General features: G+C 41.6%; 1 protein-coding gene, 1 long non-coding RNA gene and 1 other non-coding gene across 4 annotated transcripts; all 3 read left to right on the forward strand.

Annotated features, from left to right (window-relative positions):
- Nucleotides 1–1,311: 1,311 nt before the first annotated feature.
- Nucleotides 1,312–12,783, forward strand: LOC102414286. Of its 2 annotated transcripts, none has more exons than XR_003112496.3 (5): nt 1,312–5,405; nt 9,909–10,004; nt 10,305–10,537; nt 11,193–11,418; nt 12,087–12,783. It is a non-coding gene; the product is annotated as an uncharacterized LOC102414286 (long non-coding RNA). The 2 variants fall into 2 exon arrangements; XR_326627.4 differs by having other exon boundaries at nt 11,193–11,385.
- On the forward strand, nt 6,070–6,151 carry TRNAL-AAG. Its single transcript has one exon. It is a non-coding gene; the product is annotated as a tRNA-Leu (tRNA).
- Nucleotides 12,784–19,227: 6,444 nt separating the features above from the next.
- On the forward strand, nt 19,228–19,997 carry H1-4 (H1.4 linker histone, cluster member). The gene has a single exon (XM_006048003.4). The coding sequence runs from the start codon at nt 19,276–19,278 to the stop codon at nt 19,933–19,935; it is 660 nt and encodes a 219-aa protein (XP_006048065.1). The 5' UTR covers nt 19,228–19,275; the 3' UTR covers nt 19,936–19,997.
- Nucleotides 19,998–20,130: the final 133 nt, after the last annotated feature.

Raw genomic sequence — 20,130 nt, forward strand, 5'->3', positions numbered from 1 at the left:
TAAAATGGAGGTAATATGTACCTTAAGTAACTATGAGAATGAAAAAATTGTTTGGAACTCTAAAGAACAGCACAAATAACATTATTTAATTTTTCAACACCTTATTTTGTGAGAGCTGTACATAAAATATTGGAATCGGAACAGGCTCCCCAAATTCCAGCCTGGCATGAAGAAATATGATACCAAGAGGGAAGAAGAGTTTCATTAACTACCTGGTTCAATGGCCATTTCCTTACACAGGAGTTAGAAGGCACACCTTCCCAATCTGCCTTCTCCTTTGCCCCTTCTGCTCTTTTCCTCTGTAGTCAAGGTCTGGTTTTAACCATATCTCTGCTACTCTACGGAGAAGGCAATGGCACCCCACTCCAGTACTTTTGCCTGGAAAATCCCATGGACGGAGAAGTCTGGTAGGCTGCAGTCCATGGGGTCGCTAGAGTCGGACATGACTGAGTGACTTCACTTTAACTTTTCACTTTCATGAATTGGAGAAGGAAATGGCAACCCACTCCAGTGTTCTTGCCTGGAGAATCCCAGGGACGGGGAAGCCTGGTGGGCTGCCGTCTATGGGGTTGCACAGAGTTGGACACGAGTGAATCGACTTAGCAGCAGCAGCAGCTGCTGCTACTCTAAAGTCTGTGCATTTGGGCCTGGAGGCCTGGATGGTCCATGCTGTATTGCTAGCTGTAGTCTGACATTGCCTAGCATGTTCTAGTCATTCAAGAAATAGCTGATGAATTCATAAGGCTGGATTAATAGAAGGCCACACCCAGCTTCATCTTTTAAAAATCCCTATGGTCCCCTTTTCCTCCTGCCCTCAATCTTTCCCAGCATCAGGGTCTTTTCAAATGAGTCAGCTCTTCGCATCAGGTGGCCAAAATATTGGAGTTTCAGCTTCAACATCAGTCCTACCAATGAACACCCAGAACTGATCTCCTTTAGGATGGACTGGTTGAATCTCCTTGCAGTCCAAGGGACTCTCAAGAGTCTTCTCCAACAGCACAGTTCAAAAGCATCTGTGCTTCAGCGCTCAGCTTTCTTTATGGTCCAACTCTTACATCCATACATGACCACTGGAAAAACCATAGCCTTGACTAGATGGAACTTTGTTGACAAAGTAATGTCTCTGCTTTCCAATATGCTGTCTAGGTTGGTCATAACTTTCCTTCCAAGGAGTAAGTGTCTTTTAATTTCATGGCTGCAATCACCATCTGCAGTGATTTTGGAGCCCAGAAAAATAAAGTCAGCCACTGTTTGCACTGTTTCCCCATCTATTTGCCATGAAGTGATGGGACCAGATGCAATGATCTTAGTTTTCTGAATGTTGAGCTTTAAGCCAACTTTTTCACTCTCCTTTCACCTTCATCAAGAGGCTCTTTAGTTCTTCTTCACTTTCTGCCATAAGGGTGGTGTCATCTGCATATCTGAGGTTGGGAAGAGCACAAAAGGAAACTTCAAGTTTCCCTAATTCAGTCCTTCAGGCTGTGAATTTAGAGATTGGGGCCCTTGGTCTCTGTGCAGCCACAAAATGTATCAGTGGTTTGCAGACATCCACTCACTGCCCTCAACATCTTCAACTCTCAGGCCTCCAGTGGAAAATCTACATGTCATTTTGAACTTTCCTTGCTTTCTATTCTGTGTTCAGTGTAACCTCGGTAACCTGGAATTGGCCATAGTGGGAGTATTTATATGCCAATAATTAGCAAATACTACAAATAAATATTTGAGTTTTCCTGGAGCACCAGTTGTTAAACATTTACCAGCACATCATTGCCTTAAACATCCTTCATTTCTACCCCGTAAGTGTACTTTCATACTTCTCATCCCTGTCTTTGTCTATGTCGCTGTCTCATCCACACACATTGGCTCACACTGTTGTTCTGTTTTCCTGCCTAAAAGGGTTCTGTTTGTTGTTGCTGTTGTTCAGTCATTAGGTCATGTCCAACCCGCCAGGCTCCTCTGTCCATGGGGTTTTCCAGGCAAGAACACTGGAGTGGGTTGCCATTTCCTTCTCCAGGTGATCTTCCCAACCCAGGGATCCAACCCACATCTCCTGCATTGGCAGGTGAATTCTTTACCACTGAGCCACCTGGGAAACCCCCAGAGTTCTGTGTCACCTCCCAAATGAGCCCCATGTCCCCAGGCTGATTTAATTCCCGCAGTCATATGATCCACAGCTACCATGGATATTCCTGCATTGCTTCCCATCTGTTGACTTCGTATATCGACTTTCCAAGTTTTATGAGAAAGCCTGGAAAACTCTTTTCCCCCAACCTAACTCACCTCACCCCTCACTTCCTTCAGGCTTTTGCTCAAATGTCACATTCTCAGTGAGACCCTCCTTAAATTTCCTCCTACTCCCAGATGGGAGAGATGCCTGCTGGGAGGGCAACCATCTTCTGGCAGATGGTGATGCTGGGAGGGTGGACTGTCAGTACAGCCTGGCTAGGAATACCATGAGCAAAGGCAGGGCTGTTTAACCAGTGACCCCAGGGGCTGCCTCTGGTTGCTTGGCAATGAATTGGGAACAATGGTTGCTTCTCTCCCCGTGGGAGAATCAGCCAATGTTCCCAGGTGTTAGGAGGCTGGCGTTCCCAGCTGACACCCACACAGAAAATGTTTCTTCTCCTCATGCAAGTCTGTTCTCACGCTCCCTCTATGAACAGGAACAGCACAGACACTGGGGCCCCTTCTGGAGCACAGCCGCTCTGTGCATCAGGCAGTTCCCTTCCCTGACACGTGACTCAGAGCTGCAGGGAAACAGGCACCATGCCTCGGCTGACTTCTGCCCATGAGTTCCAGCAGACACAAGCCACACTGCCTGCCGACCAGAAGTAGGAAGACCTGTGAGGAGGAGCTAATGACCTCCAGGGGTGGGGGTCAGTGGAAAGGAGTGTATCTGCACAGCTTACATTAACAGCTAAGGTTGTACTTTTTAATCACTATTTTAACCCACTTGAGTTTTATCTTCCCAAACGCTCTCCATGAAAACTACAAACCATCAGCTTTTTCTGAAAATTTTCACTTAACCCTTTGTATTTCCCCCCATCCTTTCTTTTGTCTGATCTTTTCCCTGTCTCTTTCCTCTCTATCTAGCATTAACTACTTTCTAAGAAGCACTTTTTTAAAGTACCTTGTTTTCACACTAAGTGGTCTGTGCTGAAATATGTAGAGACTCTCCCACCACCACTCTCCACGAATGCCCCAGTGGGACCCAGTCACGAAGGAAATACAAGCTCAGCTGGGGTTTCCAGTGGTGGCATCTGTGTTTTGTTGTCGGAGAGCGGTCCTCTGGCTCCCTCAGTAGGAACCATCCTGCTTAGATGGCACCTGTGACACAGAAGCTATGCCTCAGAATCAGACAACTATTCATTGTTATCCAAATCTACTGCTAGCTATCTAAATTAGAGTTGGATTGGTTGGAATGTGGTTTCTACCTCATTTCATTAGATTATAATGCTCACTCTATAAATAAAACAAGGCACTAACTTTATTTAATCACAGATTACCTAACTTGCTCAGTACATGTATCTGGTAAAATGGATGGATGGGGGAGGTGTGCCAATGAGAATAAGACACACACAGCTGAATCAGCTTCATGGTGTTACTGGGAAGGCAAATGAGAGAATATAGATAAAGATCTCAGAAGAGTGCCCAACACAAGACATCTCTAAAAGACGTAGTTGTTGTTTGCTGCTATTGTCATAACAATAATTATCTAATTGTACAATGAAACCAGTGCTCTAGTAACCCAAAGAGCTAAAAACTGTCTTTTGAAGACTCTGATTTCATTTGGTTACTTATTACTCCAATTTTATATTGTTCTTTGGTCTTTAACTAAAAAACGCCCTTGTCTCACCAGCATTTAGTGTCTCTCATTGGTCACATTTACTGGAAGCCTAAAGAGCAATGGAGCCTGGGAAATGTAGTTTCTAGTGACATACAACAGCTTCAGAGGTTAAACAGGTGAATGAAAGAGACAAGAAATTCAAACAAATATTTCTGCAAATCTGATGCCTGTACATGAGACTTCATATCTGCACTCAACCATAGGCACACTTCATCTTGAAGTGCAGAAAGGATCAGAAATATAAAATTTTTTATTTAAAATTTTATTTTAAACATTTTAGATGAGTTATGATATTCTGGGAAAGAAAGAAGTGGGGGATACAATTTTAAGAAAGCAAGAAGGCATATGATTTTAAACAACTTTCTCTTTTTATTTGTACTCAACACAAATGAAATGACTGCAACTTTGAAGACTGGTTGTTTTGAGTTCAGGAACAGTGTGAGATAATAAGAATAAAAACATTGATTTGGCTATCCATCAAGTCTCTGCTTTTCAACACTGTGCAACCTTGAGCAAATTATTGTCCCTTTTCACCTTCAGCTTCCTTGTCTGGAAAACAGAACCAATGATGATCACCCAATTCAGAGGACAGAAGTGAAGGTTAAGGGGGAACAATGGCCTTGGTACCTATGTTGGTGCTAGGCATGTTGTCACTCAGTCGTGCCTGACTCTGTGACCCCATGGACTATAACCTGCCGGACTTCTTTGTCCATGGAATTTTCCAGGCAAGAATACTGGAGTGAGTTTCTATTTCCTACTCCAGGGGATCTTCCTGGTACATAACAGACACTAAAAATAATGCCTTCTCTTCCCTTTATTTCCCCTTTTATGTCTTTGGTTTATCCCTGTGATAGGGGCAGAGTAAATGGACAAAGTAGGTGATTAAATAGTTGATCCCACTATTGGACTATAAATAGAGGAAATATAGGAGACCCCTGCAAGTTAATGATTACTCAGCAAAGCAGGTTTTCTTAACCACAAAACCAAGCAGGCTTGCTTAGGAACAAAACCTAGCAGGCAACAGAAGCATAGGGATATGTCCCAAACAATAAAACAATGGTGGCATGAGACCCACATCCTGCCCAGTGAAATCAATAAGTTAATGATTCCTAGGACATACCCTCTGAACACATTAAAAAATAATTTTTAGACAGAGTTTGACCATGTATGGACAAAGGAAAAAAAAAAAAAAAAACAACTCCCCTGCTCAACCTGGAGCAGGAGCTGATGATTAAAACGTGACATCTACTCAAGAAAGACAAATAATTTCTTCTCCCTCCCTCCCCATCCCATGTTTCCTTTGATTATAAAACTGTAGCCCAGGAAGTTTTGGGGGCACAGCACCTCCTTGCCCACCTACTTGGGCCACCAGCCTCACAAGTATATCAATTCTTATCTATCACTTTGCCTCTCACTGAATTCTTTTCTGCACCAATACAGAAAGGACTGTGGTACTGGAGCTCTTTGGAGCCCCTGAAAAGATACCCATCTGTTTCATCTGGATTATCTGTTACCTATTGCTGCATCCAGACTTAGCAGCTTCAGGATGTGAGCTCAGGTAAGCTGGGTTCTCTGGATCTCTCACATCTCTCATTTAGGATGTGGCCAGGCCTACAGTCATCTCAAAGCCCAGTGTGGTATTGATCCACTTGCAAACCCACGGACATGGGTGTTGGCTGGACTCAGTTCCTCAAGGGCTCTTAGAAGTCCTTAAGTTCTTTGTTGGTTGTTTCTTGTCATGTGGCAGCTCATTACTTGGCAACTGATTTTCCTCTGAGGAAATGTGCAAGTGAGAGAGTGCAAGTGGGAGCCCAAGATAGAAGCCACAACCCTTTGGAAACTAATCTCAAAAATGACACATCATAGCTTTTGACATATTCTATTTGTCAGGAGCAAGTCACCAGATCCGCACACACTCAAGAACAGGAGATAACCCAGGAGTATGAACCCTCCAAAGCAGGGATCATTGGGGTTCTATCAGAGGATCTGGGTATCACACCTGATTAAAAGAAAGTGAAACTGTCTTCTTGATCCAGAGTGTTTAAAAGTGGAAGAGTACCTGCGGTTGAGCGCAGATGCAGTGTCTCTTGCTCAGACATCAGATTTGCAGAAATACTTGTTTGAATTTCTGATTGTTTTCCATCATTTGCCTGTTTTCCTTCCAAGTCGGCTGTATGTCCCGGGAAACTACAATGCCCAGGCTCCCTTGCTCACCCGGAAGTGGTAGCGTGGCCGAGCGGTCTAAGGCGCTGGATTAAGGCTCCAGTCTCTTCGGGGGCGTGGGTTCGAGTCCCACTGCTGCCAATACTTTTAGGACTTCCCTGTAGCTCAAATGATAAAGAACCTGCCTGCGATGCAAAAGACCAGGGTTCCATCCCTGAGTTGGAAAGTTGCTCTGGCGAAGGGAATGGTAATCCACTCCACCATTCTTGCCTGGAGACTCCCATAGACAGAGAAGCCTGGGGGGCCACAGTCTGTGGGATCGCAAAGAGTCGGACACGATTGAGCGACTAACACACACAAACACAATGAAGTCCATATGTGAAGAGCCCACAGCTGACATTATTGGTTTCCCTGGTGGCTCAGACGGTAAAGTGTCTGCTTGCAATGCGGAAGACCCTGGTTCAGTCCCTGGGTCGGAAAAATCCCTTGGAGAAGGAAATGGCAATCCACTCCAGTACCTGTGTCTGGAAAATCCCATGGACAGAGAAGCCTGGTAGGTTACAGTCCATGGGGTCACAAAGACTCAGACACGAGTGAGTGACTTCACTTTCTTTCTTGCTCACTGGTTTCCAATAGACTTGACCAATGGGAAGGACTGATAGAACAGTTGGTGAGACCAAGATATTTCTCCCCTTCTTGCTTTGCTTTCTGGGAAAACCCTGGAATTTCTCCTTCCTGAGATCCAGCCTCCTGATCCCGTATGGCTGCTAGAGTGTATAGCTCTCCACTAGAGAGCTGATCTCTTGGTGGTCTCAGCTCCTATCTCACCAGCCTGTGTCATTTCAGCTTCACTGGGGAGTCCATCCCAACCTCTGGATGATGGTGGCACCTCTTTCTCCTTGTCCCTCTAGCCCTTGGAGAAGTGGCAACTTCTTGCTGCTGCTTATTTTTGGTTACTCCTCATCTTTCTTTTGGTTTCTTAACTCTTTCATGATCTGTTTATCTAATTACTGCTATTAGACTCCTCCTATGTGAACCCCTAGAACTGGACTGTACTAATAGAGTGACAGTGGGGCTGAACCCAACTGATAAACATTGGTCTTTCCTGAGCAACTCATATATAGAGCTATGTTTGCAGCATTTTCTAAAATGTTTGCGGTAGCCAGTATCTGCCCTGGGATATCTATCTAGGAAAGACAGAAGGCAGGAGGGGAAGGGGACAACAGAGGACGAGATGGTTGGATGGCATCACCGACTCAATGGACATGAGTTTGAGCAAACTCCAGGAGATGGTAGGCAAGGAAGCCTGATGTGCTGTAGTCCATGTGGTTGCAAAGAGTCGAACACGACTGAGTAACCCGACAAGAACAAAAATATCTGCTCTAACGTTCACACTGCTGGCTGTATGGAGGGTGGGTTTTTTTCAGGATGCAGCTTCACCACTGTAGGCTCAAGATTCATGTTTTACAAAGGGAGAACCTTTATGACATCTGTGGTCTCTCTAACCCCTGAATATTAAGGGCTCCAGAATTTCTCCATAGGGAAAGTTTAGGAACCACATTTTGGTTGGGAAGTGTATGAAAGTAAAAGTGAAGTCTCTCAGTCGTGTCCGACTCTTTGCAACCCAGTGGACTGTTGCCCACCAGGCTCCTCCGTCCATGGGATTCTCTAGGCAAGAATACTGGAGTGGGTTGCCATTTCCTTCTCCAGGGGATCTTCCCGACCCAGGGATCAAACCCAGGTCTCCCGCATTGCAGGCAGACACTTTAACCTCTGAGCCACCAGGGAAGTTTATGGAGACACTTTATGGGAGACCAGTATTAGGTGAAAGGAGTAGAAAAGAAAAAAAATCTAAAAGCCTGAATTGTCCACATCACAGAAGAGGTGGAAGGGAAAGCTGATGGCTTATGGTGAATGATGTTGGATTCATTATCTCCAAAGAAGATTTAGCTTCGGGACCAGGGACCAGGCTTGATCACTCAAGAGCTTTTGTATAGCAGAGTTTTATTAAAGTATAAAAAGGGACAGAGAAAGCTTCTGACATAGACATCAGAAGGGGGACAGAGAGTGCCCCCTCACTAGTCTTAGCAAGGGAATTACATACTTTTTAAATTGGTTAATAAACCAAAAAAAAAAAAAAAAAATCTCAAGGTTGTAAAGATCTTACTAGACACACTCCCACAATTTACATTTTAAGATGACAGGATTAGAACTAATAGAAAGATTGGGCTTCCCAGGTGGCTCAGATGGTAAAGTGACTGCCTGCAATGCCAGAGACCCAGGTTCGATCCCTGGGTCAGGAAAATCACCTGGAGAAGGAAATGGCAACCCACTTCAGTACTCATGCCTGGAAAATTCCATGGATGGAGGAGCCTAGTAGGCTACAGCCCATAGTGTCCCAGAGTCAGACACCACTGAGCAACTTCACTTTCACTTTCACCAGACCCACTCCCATAATACACATTTTAACAGGATTAGTCAGAAGGTTCTCAAAGAGAAACATGTACTCAAGCAGGATACATTGTTGTTATATAATCCTTAGTACAGAGTTTAAACTGAGTTGTTTTGTTAGGTAATCATCAGCTCCTGGATTAAAGAAAAAAAAAAGTTTGTCCTTTTCTCCTCCTTGAGAACTCCAGACCCCTTACTCCTCCTCAAGAGCCCCAGACCCCTTGCTCCTCCTCGGGGACCCCAGACTTCTTATCAACCTGCCTGGGAATTGACTCTCTCAAAGCTACTGTGGATTATGCTATGACTTCATAAGCTATATTGTCCTACAATTTGTTCCCTGTTTCCTACTGCATCCCCCTTTCTTTCTACCTGACCCCAAACCTCAAGAATACTCGGTTTGCAACTTTAAGAAATTTACTAAATTCTATTTCTCATGTTTCTTTCTACCACACCCCAAACCTAAAGCACTAAAGAATAGTGCTTAGAAATAAAACTTTAAAATATGAAAATAAAATTTCACTGTATGTGGTATAAAACCAATTTATAAAGGATGGTGGAATTAGTCAATGGAATTATCTCACCAAGAGAAGAAACAGCACAGGTGTCTCTTAGTTTAAGAGACAGCATCGTCTCTTAGTTTAAGAGACAGCATTGTCTCTTAGTTTAAGTTCCTGGGCAAGTTGCTTAATGTCTTTGGATGCAATTTTGTTTTTTGGAAAATGGTGATAATAATAGCACATAAGGTTATCATAAGAATTAAGTGACTAAGCATTTGTAAAGTGCTTAGAACAGTGCCTACCACATTGTATTTTCTCTATGGTAAACTTTATAAGTATGTTGTAATATTCTAAACTGTAACTGACTATATTGATATTGTAACTGTCATAAATTATACTGGAATATCTTGATTACTGTAAGTCTGGAAAATTAACATAAAAGCAAGTATGAGAAAAAGAAGATTGGTGATTCCCTAGAAAAAGAAGAGTTTGTAGAATGGTAACTTGTTCAGTGTTTCTTTTCCACAAAACACTGTACACAAGTGTCCTCAGGGTGGTGGAACTGACTGATTGGGAGACTACTGCTGGATGAAAATACAGTCCATGGGGTCACAAAGAGTCGGACATGACTGAACAACTAAGGACAGCACACAGCACAGACCTTAAGTAAATACACCTCTGATAAACTAATTAACGTCATGGCTTACAAACTCAGTTCAGGGGAGCTTAGGTTGGTTAATAGATAAAAGGTAATACATAGGGTTGTTTACTATGTCTCAGTGTTATAAACACTTCAAAAATACTTTATCAAATCTTAAGGTACTCCTACTGATTAATTGTTGTGTCAGTTAGATTCTGCTAGATTAGATAACAAACAACCCCCAAAACATGGTGGATAACAGCAGCAAGGGTTATTTCAGGTTCACATTGTATTTTTTTTTTTTTAATAGATCAGCTATGGCTCTGCTCCACATTTTCTTCATGGAGGGACCCAGACTTAAAGAAAATGACATAAAGAGATCTCACTGCTTGTAAAGATTCTGCTGGTATGTGGATCCACCTCACTTCTACTCACATTTTATCAACCAAAGCAACTCCCATGGTGATGACTGATGTTGAGGCGATGTATTCCTCACAGGGGGAGGCATATTATAAATCCATATCAATGCGCAAGGATGTATACTCCTCCCCAAAAGGGCAGCAAAATATTGGGAGTATAAGTGAAATCTACTGTACTACCCTCATCCAGATTTTAAACATGAGAAACAGAATTTAGTAAATGTCTTAAAGTTGCAAACCGAGTAAGTGCTAGAATTGGGGTCTGAAATGAAGTTGTCTGTCTCCAGGACAATGATAGCCAGAGAGTCCAACGTGGCCCTGGAAATTCTCATCTGATATGCAGCCACTTGTGCATACAACTAAACTAAATAGGACTGACCTATGGAACTAAGAGAATATTGTCATTTCTGAAGTTCTGTCATAAAAGATACTATGACTTCAATTTTGCCCTCTCTTGGATCACTCATTCTTGTGGAAGCCAGCTGTGATGGACTGAGCCCTCCAGCAGCTCAGTAAACAGGTACATGTGCCCAGGAACTGAGGCCTTTTGCCAACAGACAATACTGACTTGCTAGCCATGTAAGCCATGTGAGAACTGGCTCTCCTATTCTCAATCAAGTTTTCAGGTGACTCTTCCAAAGTAAATATGACTCCAGTCTAATCAGAGATCTCACATCAAAACCAACCGGTTAAGTCACCCCCAAATTCCTGACCCATGGAAACTGTGTGAGATAATACATGCTTGTTATTATTTTAAACTATTAAATTCTGGGATAGCATATCGTGCAGCAATAGAGAACTATACAGAATGTGTCTAATTGTCATGCCAAACTGCAGCTAGTTATGAATTAACAATCCTCTGTAAATGGATAAACCTTACATTTACAAGCCAGCAAGTGTATGAAGTTAGGGAGAATGGGGAGGGAAATGTAAAAGGATGGTGAGGAAATAATAGGAAGAGGTACAGATAAAGACAGAAAAGTAAAGAACAGAGAAAACATATACCAGCCTAAATGCAATCTGTTCTTGTTCATTGAACCATCTCTTTTGAAAACATCAGCAGCATCTTTGAATAAAATAGATAGTGAAGGGATTAATTAGGAAAGTGACTTTGAGTCCAATATTAAGGTTAATGGAAAGGTAGTTACTATCACTGAACTCATTCTTTCTCACAGGGTCCAGTTTCTAGACAGGAAGAGCTTGCCAGGATTAAGAGATCTGTGTTTTGATTCAAGAGTATATATGTAGACACTTATGTTTGATATTCTTAAGCTCTTCTGGACCAAGAAAGGATACAAATCCTCCATCTCATCCCCAAATCCAAAGTACTCTCCACTTGGAACTTCTGCAGAGACATTTTCCCTCCAGGTACCACAGAATTCCCTTTCTGGCAGTCCAGGGGTGAGTCACTAACCTGTCTCAGGCTTTCATTTTAAAACAATGATGGGTTCCTGGAGTTTCCATATGCTTTAACATCCAAATTAAGTTTAGAAGCATTTATTAGATTGACTCTTTCCATATTTTTTGTTTTGGTTTTTATTGATTTACTCAGCCTTAGGCCAGTGTAGAACAATTTAACTCTGAGTTTAAACTGTAAAATGTGTGTGGGTTTGTGTATAATGTAAAATATATATAAGAATTGAAATGTATACATATTCTACAAGATAGAGATTAAGATCACCTTTTAAACTACACCTTCAATCTGCTGACTGAGACCTATTATTTATGAAATCAACTTCTTTCGTTGTGATCATCTTTACTGAACTTAAATAAAGAAGAGAGGAGAGGGAATAGATGAGAAGAATAAACAGCAGAGCAAATTTCATTTAAAAGAAATATCTATTACTTCCTCAAAAGCTCAGTTAGGGCAAGCATGAGTACACTTGAGTGTGACTGTATAATGAAAAATGTGTTTTTTAATGTAGGTTATAGTAAAAAAGAGTTCTTAAAAAAATAAGTAACTGGCCAGCTAGTAACTTTTGAAAGTAAACTGAAACCATTATTGTTTAGGTTACAAAGCACTGAAAACTTAGTGACCTAAAATAACAACCATTTTATTATACCCATAGATTCTTCAAATCAAGATTTCATATTGAGCAGAGTGAAGTTGGCTTCTCTCTATGCCATGATATTTGGGACTTCAGCTGAGAAGACTTGACCACGGGAAGCTGGAAACAGCTGGAGATTCAGAAGAACACTGCTCCTTAAACTAGGATGGTTCAAAGATTACAGAGACTAACCAGCGTATCCAAATGTCATCTCCACAGATAGATTGGCTTTCTCACTACATGGGGCCCTCAGAATCACTGAAATTCAGAGATGGATAGTTCAGAGATCAAAGCCTGAGGGTTCCAGCAAATAAGGCAGACGATGAGCTGCTTTTTAAGACCTGGCCATGCAAGTCCCACAGCTTCCCTTCCTCCACACTCTATTGGAGTAAGCTGCCACAAGGTCATTCAGATTCAAGGGGACCAGAATTAAATTTGATAGAGGAGTGAATGTGGGTCAGGAGAAATTGTTGTGACCGTTTTTGAGAAATTAAACCTGCTATCTTGTATAACCACAAGAATGTCCATGAGTGGTAGACTAGATAAATAAATACATTGGTGCACAGGTAAAAATGGAATATTAAAAGGCAGTGCATATCAGCAAACTAGAACTCTCTGCATCAGTGTAACACAGAGGGACGATCTTACTCAGGGATAAAAGCAAAATACTCCAGATATGACTTTGCATGTGTACATTTCAAAATCAGGACAAGCAAAACCATATTGTTTATGAATACATATATAAGTGAAAAATCTATAAATAAAAAAAACAAGTATATAATTTCAGTGAAAGTCCAGATAAAGAGCAAAAAGAGGAGAGATAACACCTAGATGTCTGGAAACTCAGCATCCATTTTTTTTTTTTTTTTTTAAATAAGCATGTTGTTTGCTAACAGTAAAGTCAGATAGAAACTTTGAAAAACTGTTAAAAGTTTGGACACAAGAAAAAAAGCCATCTATGTTTCCACCCCTTTGGCAAATCTGTGCCATATTTAGGTGTATTTCTCCCTTCTATGAAGAGTTATAACATGGTGAGATACAGAAATCTTTTCTTAGGAAACTTTTTATTTTGAACTAATTTTAGATTTACAAGAAAGTTGCAAGAATAGTTTTTTTTTTTTTTTAAGTTCCCTTATATCCCTCAACTGGCTTCCCCTGATGTTAATGTCTTACATAACCATTGTACAGTTTTGGAGAATAGGAAATGGACATTGGTGCAATATTGCTAACTAAACTTTAGACTATATTCAAATTTCACAGATTTTTTTCCACCAAGTTCTTGTTCTGTTCTAGGGTCTTATTCAGGATCTCACATTGAATTTAATGTTTGTCCTTAGTCTCTTCCAGTCTATAATTCCTTAGTCTGTCCTTTCCTTTTATGCGCTTCACATTTTTGGAGTATTGATGATCATTATTTTGTTTTTCTGGTTTTTGTTTTGTTTTGTTTACTGTCTAAATTGGGTGTTCATTGTTGCAGGTGGGCTTCTCATTGTTGGTGGCTTCTCTTGTTGATCAGGGGCTCTAGGTGCTTGGGCTCAGTAGTTGTGGTGCACAAGCTTAGTTGCCCAGTGGCCTGTGGGTTCTTCCAGGATCAGGGATTGAACCCATATCCCCTGAACTGGCAGGTAAATTCAGCCTCTTGACCACCAAGGAAGCCCTGATCAGTTATTTCTTAAAACATTCCTTGGTTCGAATTTGTCTGCTTTTCTCATCCTGCATTTTGCCAGGAAATATCACAAAAATGATGAAGTATCCTTCTCAATGCAAGGAGTTCATGATGTTGATGTGTCTATTTGTGAGATTTACCTTACTCAATTAAGGTGGCATACAGGTTTCTCAACTAGAGAGACATATTGGGGAGGATACTTTGAGACTACAAATCCTGATTTCTTCAAATTTCATTCAACTTTAGCTTCCACCTCTTGATTTTAACTTAACTGCAACAAGGAAAAGTTATCTGTTTTCCTTATGTATGTATGTTATCTATGGATATATATTTTAATCTGTGAGTTAAAATCCAATATTATCCATCTGTATTTTATTGCTCAAATCGTACCAGCTTTAGACTGGCTTGCCACATTTTTCAACAAATTTTCATTTTATTTTAAGCAACTTCCTATTTTCTGGCACCACAAAATATCCCTAGTCCACTCTGTACTTTTCATACTCCAGTCTTGGAGCCAATCCCTTCTCGAGGGGCTCCTGGGTTCTTTAATTGAAGAATGATGCTTAAAAACCAAAGATCGTGTGCCAAGTGTGATAATTCCTACTAGGCTATAACTGCTTTTAGGTCCTCTCCACTGACAGAGCAAGGAAGTATATGTGTATGTTAACCCATGCACATACACATTCTTCTAGGTTTCTGTATCTATAAAACTGTAGATGTATTTTTAAATATAACTTTATATTAATACCTGATCTTAATCTAGTACAAATGTCATTTTAGCCAAATATGTCTTTTTCCACTAGTGAGAACACTGGATCTCTCTTTCTACATTGTATTTACTTCTTTATTCAATTCTAGTAGACACATAGTAGTTTCAGAATTGCTAATCCCTATCTCTGCGCTCTTTGCAACCCCATGAATCGCAGCACGCCAGGCCTCCCTGTCCATCACCAACTTCTGGAGTTCACCCAGACTCACGTCCATCGAGTCAGTGATGCCATCCAGCCATCTCATCCTCTGTCGTCCCCTTCTCCTCTTGCCCCCAATCCCTCCCAGCATCAGGGTCTTTTCCAATGAGTCAACTCTTCGCATGAGGTGGCCAAAGTACTGGAGTTTCAGCTTTAGCATCATTCCTTCCAGAGAAATCCCAGGGCTGATCTCCTTCAGAATGGACTGGTTGGATCTCCTTGCAGCCCAAGGGACTCTGAAGAGTCTTCTCCAACACCACAGTTCAAAAGCATCAATTCTTCGGCGCTCAGCCTTCTTCACAGTCCAACTCTCACATCCATACATGACCACAGGAAAAACCATAGCCTTGACTAGATGAGTTGGACACGACTGAGCGACTGGTCTGATCTCTGCACTAACACTATTGCATTGCAACCTTTATTCTACCTACTTTTGTCTTATCCTTGTAGTATCCAATCAAGATTCTGTTTTCTATAGTTACTTAAGTTAATTTTAATCCTTCCAAATCCGTTTAGTGTTTTTAATTTAATACATTTTGGTTCATTTGTTAGTGCTTGTATTCCATTCTGAGTTCCCCCATTCCTATTACTTTTAATAATGTGATTGTTTTGCTAGTATATGAAATATTACTATAGTTGTAAGAGTCAGAGTTATACAAAAAGACATACTCAGAAAACTCACTGCCTCTTCATCACTATGACTCTGCTCCCATTCCTCCCTTTTCCCCATTCCCTTCTAATCCTCACCCCAGAGATAACAATTCTCTTTCATTTTTGGTTTATCCTTCCTGTATATCTTTTGCACAAATGAACAAAACATGTATTTTCTTATGTCTTCATCATTCCCTTACAGAGGGAATCATACTATGGATACTCTTGCATTTGACTTTTCACTTAACCATCTATCCTTGAATTCATTCCTTAATAGCTCATGGAGATTGTCGTTATTCGTTTTTGTAGGTGCATATTACCCAACTGTGCATATGTGTCCTAATTTATTCACTTTTTTATGTGAATATTAACATTCATTCCAATATTTTACAGTTCCAAACAATGCTACAAACTTGGGTATGCCCTCTCCCGTTTTATTTGTTGAATTAAATAAAAAGAATAACAATTTATAAAATAATATATAGCCCATTTTAAGAAAAGTTTTCCAGAAAAGCTCTGTACCAAAAGCCAAGATAGTGTGACTCTTAAGAGTCCACAAAGGGGAGTCTTCTTCATCAGACAATGATTTACAGGTGGTCTTCACAGCGTTATCTTGGTTGTGCAAATACAACAACACTCCTGTGAGGAAGCTGGAGAAGGGAAAATTTGTTTATCCAAAAAAAGCACCTCTTCCCCAAACCCTGTCTTCAATAATACAATCATGGTAACCTACTGATGGAGGAAAGTCCAGAATCAAGCGTTTGATTAGAGCCCAGAATTTTGGAGTAAAGGAACCAAGTATAAGCCTCCCTTTCCTTTCAGCTTTTCTACAAATCACAAAGTTCCTCTTAGCACACTGTCTTGTTCAAAATGGAAATGTGTAGAGTGCTCCCATTTTTTATGACTCGGCGTTTCTTAGAGACTTTAAAAAGCCAATAATAGGAAGTTACTTTTTTTAGTTCGTCAGAGATTAATACACGAGAATATTTAATGGCTATAAAGTTTCAAGAAATTGCTTCAGGAAGACTTCTCCAAATCCAACCATGTAACTTGTACTGTAGGAAATACATTTTACATGGGGGCACCCAGAACACAGTCAAAAAGCTGTGTAGATGGCACTTCCTTGGTAGTCCAGTGGCTGACTGTGTGCTTCCCCTGCAGGGGTGATGGTTTGATCCTTGGTCAGGAAGATAAAAACCTGCATGCCTTGAAGTGCAGGAAAAAAAAAAAAAAAAAAGCTGTGTAGACAACTGAAACTGCATGCCCTGGGCTCTGATATTTTGTATTCTATTCTAGTTCATTAAAAGGGAAACATTTTGACCTTGTGCTACAAACTTGATAACTTGATTTCACAACCTTTAATGATTATTCAGACCTGTGGCCTGAAAAACACGTGTGTTGAGAGCAAATGCTTTGAAGTCAGATAGCTGTAAGCTGGAATCCTGGATGCACTTCTTAACAGGAGTCTTCTCAGGAGAATTCAGAATTATCTGGGGCAAGACTCTATAATCTATATTTAAAACACATTTACAACACACACACACACACACTCATACCAACACCCTATGTAATTCTGATTTAACTGATAGATCAATTGGAAAATGGAACATTTTGGTGTTACTTTTATTTCAAATAAACGTTTGATGTGATAGTGGCAGATCCTTGATGTCTTCCTTAATTCTGTCAAATAGTTTTATGTTTTTTAGAAAACAAACTGCACCATAGGACATGAGCACAGGTGACTTAAAAGATCACAGAATATGAAGGATTTAAGTGCCTCAAAGTCTGATTTAGTTAGGGATACATATAATAAAGTCAGGCATTTGAGAGAATTTTAATTTTAGTCTGTTTTGCTGATTTCAACTATTTAGGGGAGTGGTTTTGTTTGTCATTGAAAATGAGTATAACCCCACTGTTCTGAGTTAAAATGTCCATAGAATCAGTTTCTGTAGTAACCATCAATTGATCTATTTTAGAACCTTATTCATTCCATTTTATTTCAATTATATAAGAAATCATAAATTTATTTTCCACTAGCATGCACAAATTACATTGAAAATTTTTATATGGTAAGTCATTCAAAATATCGATAATTTATATGTCTTTTATATCAGATTCAGCATTAAAAAATTAGACTGTTCTGAGATATTTCATTAATGTATCAATTATCTGTATCCTCTTATTACAGTGGTAGAATCTGTTGTGTGTGGAGGAAATTGGGGGCAATGGAACTAAAAATTAATTTGATGTCTAATGCTATGTTGCAACCAGCCACACCCACAGAATTATATCATATCACCTTATAACACTGGACAACATTTCATGTCTTTCAAGTACATGACCCGCAGATTTTGAAGACAATTCCATACAGACCAGTTTCCAGGAATAATTCCTTTAGTTGAGTTTTTCATTGCCAACATGTACTGCTTTAGGGATTGCCAACATGTACTACCTAAACAAAACCACTTTTTTGAAGACCTTGCAAGAATGTCTTCAGGGGACAAAGACTTAACTTGGATGATTCCTCAAAGCTCTGTGTCTGAGCTGGAAATCTGAACTTGTCATTCAATTCTGCTTGCATGGTAAGTCGCTTCAGTCGTGTCCAACTCTCTGCAACCCTGTGGACTGTAGCCTGCCAGGCTTCTTTGTCCATGGGATTCTCCAGGCAAGGATACTAGAATGGGTTGCATGCCCTCCTCCAAGACCATTCAATCCTACATGTAACTTATTTTCTTTTTTATGGAGTGCTGGGAAGCAGAAGAGCCTTAATCTTCATGAATGAAGCCATTTTTGCTGTGTGGACTAGTCACTCATCAGCTACACAGTGATAACAGGTCTGAGTTTCTCTAGTAATGGGAACAGATATGTTACTATCTATACTTTCCATTTAGTTCCCCTTATGATCAATGCCTGAATTTCAATCCTAAGAGTATATTACTATTTGATTCTGAAGCACATGCCAAAAGAATCCAGCAGGACTGCAGACATATCGTCCAAGTGCACTGCCACTTCCAGTGACTTTATGGACAACATCTGTGTGTTATTTGAAAATTAATCCTTTTCCATCTGTGTACCCTGACTATGTTTTGGATTCCCTTTCCTTCACAAATATCCTGAATTCAAGGTATCTAAAGTCCTGGAGCAGTTGTCCGGAGGAAGAGAAGCAACAGCCCCGCCCCCAACCCTTGGGAGCAGAAAGGAAGAGAATTATCCTAAGGAATTATTTAAAAATCCAGACGCGGCAGACACAAATAAAACCATGGCTGCATAGGTTGATGTCCCAGGGGTCCAAAATTTAACGTCACTTGTGCAATAATTTGTTTAGCATTAAACTAAACCAGTTTGATGAACTCAAATGCCCTCGGCTCAATAGGCAGGACTCTCCGAGGAGCCTGTGTTACTTCCCTCACTTAAGCGCAGATTTATAATAAAAATCTTAATGCCAGTGACATGGTTTTTGGACACATAAGAACCTAAGCACTTGGAGAATCATATTTGAGAGGTCAGAAAACTCCACAGTTAAAGATCAGTGTATAATTTACTAAGAAAATAGAAAGTTTTGTTTCTCTGAGTCGAAATTTGACGAGCACGGCGGGAAATATTGCAGGTTTTTGGCATAAGGTTTTGTGCTTTCCTCATAATTTGAGACCTGCGTAAAGCCCGAGGCTTCGGGGATCACTTTCTGAGAAAAATCGGGCAATTCGACGCAGAGAATTTTGATATTTTTGGCATTTTTTGAGGTGTAACAAACACAACTCAGGATCCGAGAGGACACTCTGCGGCTGCCAGCGAGGCGGGCTGGACAGCGCACCAATCACGGCGCAGCTCCGCCCTATATAAACGGGCGGGCGCAGCGGCGCGGCCCGAGTCCCGGCCAGTACCTCTGCTTCCGGCTCGAATTGCTCTACCCACGCCCGCCTTCAACATGTCCGAGACTGCGCCCGCCGCGCCCGCTGCACCGGCCCCCGCCGAGAAGACGCCTGTGAAAAAGAAGGCCCGCAAGACCGCAGGTGCTGCGAAGCGCAAGGCTTCTGGTCCCCCGGTGTCCGAGCTCATCACCAAGGCTGTCGCTGCCTCCAAGGAGCGCAGCGGCGTGTCTCTAGCTGCGCTCAAGAAGGCATTGGCTGCTGCTGGCTATGATGTGGAGAAGAACAACAGCCGCATCAAGCTGGGTCTCAAGAGCTTGGTGAGCAAGGGCACCCTAGTGCAGACCAAGGGCACTGGGGCTTCAGGCTCTTTCAAGCTCAACAAGAAGGCGGCCACTGGGGAAGCCAAGCCCAAAACCAAGAAAGCGGGTGCGGCCAAGCCCAAGAAGCCCGCAGGAGCAGCTAAGAAGCCGAAAAAGGCCACTGGGGCGGCAACCCCTAAGAAGAGCGCCAAGAAGACCCCAAAGAAGGCGAAGAAGCCTGCTGCGGCTGCAGGAGCCAAAAAAGCAAAGAGTCCGAAAAAAGCGAAAGCAGCCAAGCCGAAGAAGGCGCCCAAGAGTCCAGCGAAGGCCAAAGCGGTGAAACCCAAGGCGGCTAAACCAAAGACCGCCAAACCCAAGGCAGCCAAGCCAAAGAAGGCGGCGGCCAAGAAGAAATAGGAAGTTCCTTTGGCCTCCGGCTTCGAAGCTCGACACAACCCAAAGGCTCTTTTCAGAGCCACCCAAAGATCTCGGGAAAAGAGCTGTTGCACACTTAAGGGGGCGTGGTCGGGCGGAAGAGGCAGCAAGGGGAAGGCGGGCCTCGCTGGGGTGGGAGGTGGGTCTTAACAGCAGAGTTTCTGTAAAGCGTGAGGG

The sequence above is a fragment of the Bubalus bubalis genome, chromosome 2 (assembly GCF_019923935.1).
Source record: "Bubalus bubalis isolate 160015118507 breed Murrah chromosome 2, NDDB_SH_1, whole genome shotgun sequence".
In the NCBI taxonomy this organism is placed as follows: domain Eukaryota; kingdom Metazoa; phylum Chordata; class Mammalia; order Artiodactyla; family Bovidae; genus Bubalus; species Bubalus bubalis.

Excerpts from the sequence above, each read along its gene's own strand:
- H1-4 (XM_006048003.4), top strand. The coding sequence starts at position 19,276 with ATGTCCGAGACTGCGCCCGCCGCGCCCGCTGCACCGGCCCCCGCCGAG.